Raw genomic sequence first — 8,695 nt, forward strand, 5'->3', positions numbered from 1 at the left:
TGGCTCACCGAGTGCAACCATTTCACGTCATCAAAATAATGGTGCCCCCCATAGTCCAAAATATGTATACTTAGATTTTTTTAAGTAACATAAATCTATTTCAGCAAGAGAGCCATACAAGTCTTAATATCCCAGGTTGCCTTTAATAATTAATTGTCTCTTCCTCCCTCTGTTTAGATGAAGTATGATTAAACTTTTCAAATGTTTCAGGGGTTTGTGACAACAACCGTACAAATGACTGCAGACGTCCTGATGGACAAATCGACAAGTCATGTGTGAACATGGCACAGCTTTGGATGGTCCCCCCAGGATGCAAAACAGATCATCCAAAAACTCATCCTACAACTTCAACTCAAACTCCCTGCAATCCGAAGATTTGTGATCTCATCAAGGGCGAGTAAGTAAAAGCCAAAAATATGAATCACTTCTGTTCAATCAAAAATGAAAACCATCATTATTTACACACCCTTCAGTTGTTCCAAACATGTTTGACTTGCTTTATTCTGTGGAAAAATAGAATAAACAAGTCATAAATTGAATTTTTTCATGTGGGTGTACTGTTCTGTGCCTAAAATCGAAAGTCACATTTTGTATTTGTTTCTTCACAGAATGTTTATGAAATGCCATGGGGTCATTCCTTATGAAAGTTACTATGAGGCCTGCAAATTCGATGTCTGCCACATGGGAAATAGCTCTATTGGTTGTGCCAGTCTGGAGGCGTACGCTATGCTATGTGGCAAGGAGGGTGTCTGTGTGGACTGGAGAACATCAGATGAACTCACAAAAATATGTGGTAAGCAGGATGAACCTAACAATTTGAGTGTTTTGATTGTACGTTACAGCTGGATATTTTGTAAATATGTGACCCTGGGGTAGCGCGGGTATATTTGTAGCAATAGCCAAAAATACATTGTAAGGGTCAAAATTATTTATTTTTCTTTTATGCCAAAATTATTAGGATATTAAGTAAAGATCATGTTCCATGAATATATTTTGTAATTTCCTACCATAAATATATCAAAACTTAATTTTTGATTAGTATTATGCATTGCTAAGAACTTCACTTGGACAACTTTAAAAGCGGTTTTCACAATATTTAGATTTTTTGCATCCTCAGATTACAAACTTTTAAATAGTTGTATCTCGGTCAAATATTGTACTATTATTAGCTTATTTATTCAACTTTCAGATGATGTATAAATCTCAATTTTAAATTAAAAATTGAATTAAAAATTACCCTTATGACTGGTTTTGTGGTCCAGGGTCACATATGTTGTACTTGAGAGGATCCTGACACTTAATTGTCATTGGTTTCTATAACAGAATACAAATGCCCCAGTCACAAAGTCTACAAGCCATGTGGGCCTAAAGTCGAAAAAACCTGCAGTACAAGGTAATCTCACTCTACAACAGTCCATATCTACAAAATAACAATTGCAATACTTCATTATCTGATGTGCTTCTGTTAACTCCCAACTAGGTACAATGATAAGTTTGTGGAGAAAGACTGTCAAGACAATGACTGCCATCAGACATTTATGGAAGGCTGTTACTGTCCTGATGACAAATATCTAGTTAGTTCAACGATAGATATCTGTACATCTTACTGCGGTAAGATGTGTTTCTTGATTTATTTAGTTACTTATTTTCTCTGTTTGTTAGATTAATGCACTTTCACGTCTTATTTCATTTTCATTCCTTCCATGTAGATTGCATTGGCCCTGATGGATTACCTAGACAGGTGTGTATTATATTTAAAATCAATGTGGTTAAGAACATTTCAGTAAGCATTTGCAATTCATAATACTTAGAATTCCCAACTACCATCTACTTTCTTTTTCCTCTTGTAGCCTGGGGATACATGGACCATGAACTGTTATGACTACACATGCTCCAATGAGACCTTTGGTATTAAAACAATGCCTGTCGGGTGTCCGATTGAAAAGCCCTGTGGGTCAGAACAAAAAAGAATAACTGAAAACTGCTGCCCAACCTGCGGTGAGTCAAGACTAAACTTGCAATTACTGCCATCTTTGAACTAACCATACATACATGCATTCAGAAATCAATTATAAGAACTCCTTGTTTCATCTTAACTCATTTAGTGTGTGATCTCGAGCTGTGTCTTCAGAAGAAATGTGATGTGGGATATGAGCTGGCAGCAAATAAAACTGAAAACAGTTGCTGTCCACCCTGTGGTAAGTCTGAAGGAAAAACAGTAATGTAATTATTTAGTAAGGCAAACTAATATGATTTCCATCTTTACAAATTGTGAATCACCCAAAAATAAAAATTACCCCATGATTTACTCACCCTCAAGCCATCCTAGGTGTATGACTTTATTCTTTCAGACGAATACAATTTTGAAGTCCAAAAGAGTGCATCCATCCAACAAAAAAAATACTCCACATGGATCCAAGGGGTTAATAAAGGCCTTCTGAAGCGAATTGATGCATTTGTTTGAGAAAAATATTCTATTTTAAATCTTTAAAAATCATAATCTCATTTGTAGGCAGTAAAGAGAGCAAAACAAAACACCGGTCATGAACAAGGATTTGTAAAGAAAATTGTTGGAGGACACAAGCCGACAAATTTACAGATAATGTACTCACCCCCTTGTCATCTAAGATGTTCATGTCTTTCTTTCTTCAGTCATAAGGAAATTGTTTTTTGAGGAAAACATTTCAGGATTTCTCACCATATAATGGACTTCTATGGTGCCCCTGAGTTTAAACTTCCAAAATACAGCTTCAAAGGGCTCTAAATGATCACAGCCAAGGAAAGAAGGGTCTTATCTAGCAAAACGATCGTTTTTTTTTTTTTTTTTGTAAAAAAAATTACAATTTATATACTTTTTAACCTCAAATGCTCGTCTAGTCTAGCTTTGTGTGTACTCTGTTTAGAGATTAAAAAGTACATAAATTGTAAATGTCTTTAGAAAATAACCAATAGTTTCGCTAGATAGGACCCTTCTTCTTCGGCTGGGATCATTTAGAGCCCTTTGAATCTGCATTTAAACTGCACTTGGAAAGTTCAAACTCGGGGGCACCATAGAAGTCCATTATATGGAGAGAAATCCTGAAATGTTTTCCTCAAAAAACATTTCTTTACGACTGAAGAAAGAAAGACATGATCATCTTGGATGACAAGGGGGTGAGTACATTATCTGTAAAAAAAAAATTCTGAAAGTGAACTACTCCTTTAACCCCCTGGTGTCATGTGGAGTACTTTTAATGATGGATTGATGCACTTTATTAGACTTCAAAATCTCAACAGCCATTCACTGCCATTATAAAGCTTGGAAGAGCCAGGCCGTTTTTTTTATATATCTCCGATTGTATTCGTCTGAAAGAAAAAAGTCATATACACCTACTATATCTTGAACGTGAGGTCATTTTCATTTTAAGGTGAACTATCTCTTTAATATTTTATCAAGATATATGACAAAGACATTAAATTGCACTGCAAATGAACTTTTTGATTTAAAAAACACTTTGTTTACATTATTATCAAACTGTTTTAATGGCTTATAAAAATTAATTTTTCTGATTTTCAGTGCCCAAAGACGTGTGCGTGTACAATAACACTGAGTACCAGGTGAGCTGCTTTGGGCAAATCCTGATTTTTAAAAGGGAACAAAAGAAAATCCTGTTAAATAGTGTTTATTATACACATATTGACTAGGTAATGTTTTTTTTTTCTAGCCTGGAGTTAAAATCTTCAAAGAGCCTTGTGTCGAATGTAACTGTCTAATGGATAACGACCCACAGACTCAACAACTCGTGTGCTCTTCAGTAGCCTGTGCACCCTGCTCTGATGTAATAACTACTGTTTTTTTCTTGTGAACATCATTATATCATTTTATAAACTTTAAGTGTGTGATATCTAAATTATAAACTTGTTTTTGTACTCCAAGGGCTTTGAGCATGTCGAACAAGAAGGAGAATGCTGTGGAACATGCAAGCCAAATAGATGCATTTATACTGCACCAGACAACACCACACAATTTCTCAAGGTGCATATTCTCAAACTTTCCTTCACACCTTAATTTCATCGCATCTGTTCAACTCTTATATCTCTTTTTTTTTGTAGGCTGGAGATAAGTACATGTACAAGTGTGAGACTGTATCCTGTCTGCGAGTTAATGACACGTTCATGATTGAAAAGACCATACCAACCTGTCCTGATATCAATCCAGATGAATGTGTGCCTGTGAGTTTAATATCTTTAGCTCAAGTGTTTTGCTATCTTGCACTATTTCTATCAACACTAAAAGGTAAAGCATGTTGTTTTTCCCATCTGTAGAGCTTAAATATTTCAGCTTAAAAGGAACTGTAACTTCTGTCATGAATTACTCACCCTCATGTCGTTCCAAACCTGTATGACTTTTTGATCTGTGGGACACAAAAGAAGATGTTTTGATGTTGTTTTGGACCCCATTGACTTTACACATAAAAAATCCATTTGTGACCCTGGACCACAAAACTAGTCATAAGGGTACATTTTTGGAAATTGAGATTTATACATGATCTGAAAGCTGAATAAATAAGCTTTCATTGATGTATGGTTTGTTAGGATAGGACAATATTTTGGCTGAGAAAAAATATTGAGAAAATCGCCTTTAAAGTTGTCCAAATAAAGTTCTTAGCAATGCATATTACTAAACAAAAATTAAGTTTTGATATATTTATGGTAGGAAATTTACGAAATATTTTCATGGAACACGATCTTTACTTAATATCCTAATGATTTTTGGCATTAAAGAAAAATGAATAATTTTGACCCATACATTGTATTTCTGGCTATTGCTACAAATATACCCATACTACTTAACACTGGCCTTGTGGTCCAGGGTCACATTTTTTTAAATATCTTGCTTTATCATAATCATACAGGTTTGGAACAACACAACTTTTGAGTGAACTATCCCTTTAATTATAAATATGTCACACTGATGGTTAAACAATCTCTATTTGTCCTTAAAGGGAACTATGGGACTTGATGAAGATGGATGTTGCAATACCTGTAAGAAACTGTTTCCTGATGGTCCTTATTCATGACACGCAAGCAGAACTAGTTTGCTTAAACTGTTCTTTGAATCATTTTATATACAGTTGAGGTCAAACGTTTACATAAACCTTGCGGAATCTGCAAAATGTTAATTATTTTACTAAAACAAGAGGGATCATACAAAATACATATCTTTTTTTATTTAGTACTGACCTGAATAAGATATTTCACATCAAAAGACGTTTACATATAGTCCACAAGAAAAAATTGAAGTTGAATTTATAAAAATTTGCCCGTTCAAAAGTTTACGTACACTTGATACACGCTTAATACTGTGTTGTTACCTGAATGATCCACAACTGTGGGGTTTTTTTGTTTCATGATAGTTGTTTATAAATCCCTTGTTTGTCCTGAACAGTTAAACTGCCCGCTGTTCTTCAGAAAAAAAATCCTTCAGGTCCCATAAATTCTTTGGTTTTTCAGCATTTTTGTGTGTTTGAACCCTTTCCAGCAATAACTGTATGATTTTGAGATCCATCTTTTCACACTCAGGAAAACCGAGGGACTCATATGCAACTATTACAGAAGGTTCAAACACTCACTGATGCTTCAGAAGGAAACACGATGCCTTAATGATCAGGAAAAAGAAAAATAATAGTACTTTATATAAAGTTTCTATTAGTTAGCATATAAGCTAACATGAAACAATACTTTAACAGCATTTGTTAATCTTGGTTAATATTCATTCCTACATATGCTAACACGCTTTTTAAATTGTAATGTTTCATGTACTGTAACTCCAATTAGATTTGTAAGTTTATGAACAAACCTGAATAAACAATATTTATTAATTAACATTAACCTAGCTTAATAAATGCTGTAAACTTTCATTTTTATTTTATTATACCCAATGCATTAAATCTGTAGATCTATATTCAGAAACATATGATCGAAAACAGGTGTGTTGAAGCAGGGTTGAACAGTTAAACTGCTTGCTGTTCTTCAGAAAAATCCTCCAGGTCCCACAAATTCTTTGGTTTTTGAAGCATTTTTGTGTATTTGAACCCTTTTCCGACAATAACTATATGATCCGTCTTTTCACACTGAGGACAACCGAGGGACTCACATGCAACTATTACAGAAGGTTCAAACACTCACTGATGCCTCAGAAGGAAACACGATGCCTTAAGAGCCGGGGGTGAAAACTTTTGAATTTAAAGATCAGGGTAAATTTAACTTATTTTGTCTTCTGGGAAACATAAGTATCTTCTGTAGCTTCTGAAGGGCAATACTAAATAAAAAAAAGTGATATTTAGGCATAAGAAATAAGAAAATTTAGCTATACATCTTCATTCGGTTCAAAAGTTTTCACCCCCAGCTCTTAATGCATGGTTTTTCCTTTTGGAGCATCAGTGAGCGTTTGAACCTTCTGTAATAGTTGCAGTCGCTCAGTTGTCCTCAGTGTGAAAAGATGGATCTCTAAATCATACAGTGATTGTTGGAAAGGGATCAAATACACAAAAATGCTGAAACAAAATAAATTTTGTGGGACCTGAAAGATTTTTCCAAAGAACAGCAGGCAGTTTAACTTTTCCGGACAAACAAACGACTCATAAACAAATATCACTGAAACAAACAAACAAAAAAACACAGCAGTGGATCATTCAGGTAACAACACAGTATTAAGAATCAAGTGTATGTAGTTTTTTTTAGAAATTCAACTATCATTTTCTCTTGTGGACCATATGTTAACATCTTTTATGTGAAATATCTTATTCAGGTCAGTACTAAATAAAAAATAACATGCATTTTGTATGATCCCTCTTATTTGGGTAAAATAATTAACATTTTGCAGATTCTGTAAGGTATATGTAAACTTTTGACTTCTGCAATTTAGACATAAATAGATTGACAATGACAATGTCCTGCTTTTTATGAATGAGTTCTTTTAACTTTTCATTTTTTTTTAAATGTAATATTCATTTTATCTCCTATATCTCAGGTGAGCTCAAGAACTGTGTTCGTGTGAAGAACACCACACATGTTACTGTAAATGGTTGCAAGTCTATCCACCCCATAAACGTGACATCCTGCAGAGGTCACTGTGACACCGAATCAATGTGAGATCACACAGACATCTGATCACACTGACATAAGATTTCTTACTCACACTTACTCATATTAAATGGATGTTAATTCCAGGTGTGAACATACAGATACTATATATTAGATCAGTATACTCATCTGTCTGGTGTTTTTCTTGGAAACCTAAATAGGTATTCATGGGACGCCAACAATATGATGCACAGCTGTTCTTGCTGTCAGGAGATGAAAACCAGCATTAAAAATGTGCAGCTGAAGTGTTCTGATGACAGAGTGATCCTTCATGACTATGTCTACATAGAGAGCTGCAAATGTACTCCGATTACATGTGAAAACCTGAAAACCAATGGATAAAAGATTCTGTTCAATGTCTGCTGTACTGCTACAATTCCAGATGAATTGCTGAAAAAAAAATATTTTGGTGAAAGGCGGCACCATTCAGCTTTTTGTCCTATGACTATTATTTCTCAGGGCATTTTCAGGGCATTTAAACATTTAGTTTATTCTATAGAATTGCAAAATGTAATTATTTACATTTCTTTCTTGTAAAACGAATGATATAATAAAGCAAAACAAATGGCAAAAAAAGCAGTAGAATGGATTTTTTTGTTCTCCCCAAAAATTATCAGGAATAAGAAAACTGGTAGTACTTTTTATAAAGTTTCTATTAGTTAGCATATAAGCTAACATGAAACAATACTTTTAAACAATAAGTTGTGTTGAAGCACGGTTGGAACCAAAATTCGCAAGATTTGGCCATCAGACATGTATGCAAAGCACTCACTGAATAATGTCAAGGAAACACAAGAAACTCACATGAAAGTGAAACTAAAGAGAATTTAGACTTCCCTACTTTGTCACTTTTAGATTATACAATATTTTTTAAAGGCATAGTTCATCCAAAAATGAAAATTCTGTCATTAATTACTCACCTTTATGTCTTTACAAACATGAAGATTTTTATATGATAATTATATAGATATTTTTGATGAAATCCGATAGCTTTCTGACCCTGCATAGACGGTAGCACAATTGACAAGTTCAAAGCCCTGAAAGGTAGTAAGGACATTGTTAAAATAGTCATGTGACATCAGTGGTTCAACCATAATTTTATGAAGCTACTAGAAAACTTTTGTGTACAAAGAAAACAAAAATAATGACTGGCTCTTCTCATAGCTTCATAAAATTACGGTTGAACCATAGATGTCACATGGACTATTTTAACGTCCTTACTACCTCTTTGGGCCTTGAACGTTGCTGTCTATGCAGGCTCAGAAAGTTCTCAGATATCAAAAATATATTAATTTGTGTTCTGAAGATGAAAGTCTGAAAGTCTTACGGCTTTGGAACGACATGAGGGTAAGTAATTATTGACAGAATTTTCATTTTTAGGTGAACCATACTGGTTCTGTATACTTTGAAGTTCACATTTTAAAAGACTTAAGAACTTAAGTTTATATTATATTAAGACCTGAGCATATATTTGCACACCCAACTGCGATTAATCATATTATGCTAAATACATATCTGAAATACAGAAAGAAAAATATTATTTGATATGTAATACCAACACCCACCCATT

General features: G+C 34.0%; 1 protein-coding gene across 1 annotated transcript in view; it reads left to right on the top strand.

The window, feature by feature from the left end:
• LOC141301328 (uncharacterized) overlaps positions 1–7,675 on the top strand; it is a 37,977-nt gene extending 30,302 nt beyond the window's left edge. The window contains exons 38-51 of the mRNA XM_073831574.1: positions 211–397; positions 609–793; positions 1,324–1,393; positions 1,481–1,611; positions 1,710–1,741; positions 1,851–1,998; positions 2,106–2,198; positions 3,557–3,597; positions 3,705–3,818; positions 3,917–4,015; positions 4,093–4,212; positions 4,986–5,025; positions 7,013–7,130; positions 7,287–7,675. Of these exons, the coding sequence (XP_073687675.1) occupies positions 211–397; positions 609–793; positions 1,324–1,393; positions 1,481–1,611; positions 1,710–1,741; positions 1,851–1,998; positions 2,106–2,198; positions 3,557–3,597; positions 3,705–3,818; positions 3,917–4,015; positions 4,093–4,212; positions 4,986–5,025; positions 7,013–7,130; positions 7,287–7,467 (1,559 nt within the window). The 3' untranslated portion in view covers positions 7,468–7,675. The remainder of the gene's footprint in view (positions 1–210; positions 398–608; positions 794–1,323; positions 1,394–1,480; positions 1,612–1,709; positions 1,742–1,850; positions 1,999–2,105; positions 2,199–3,556; positions 3,598–3,704; positions 3,819–3,916; positions 4,016–4,092; positions 4,213–4,985; positions 5,026–7,012; positions 7,131–7,286) is intronic.
• The last annotated feature ends 1,020 nt before the right edge of the window (positions 7,676–8,695 follow it).

Source organism: Garra rufa, chromosome 25 (genome assembly GCF_049309525.1).
Source record: "Garra rufa chromosome 25, GarRuf1.0, whole genome shotgun sequence".
Lineage (NCBI taxonomy): Eukaryota > Metazoa > Chordata > Actinopteri > Cypriniformes > Cyprinidae > Garra > Garra rufa.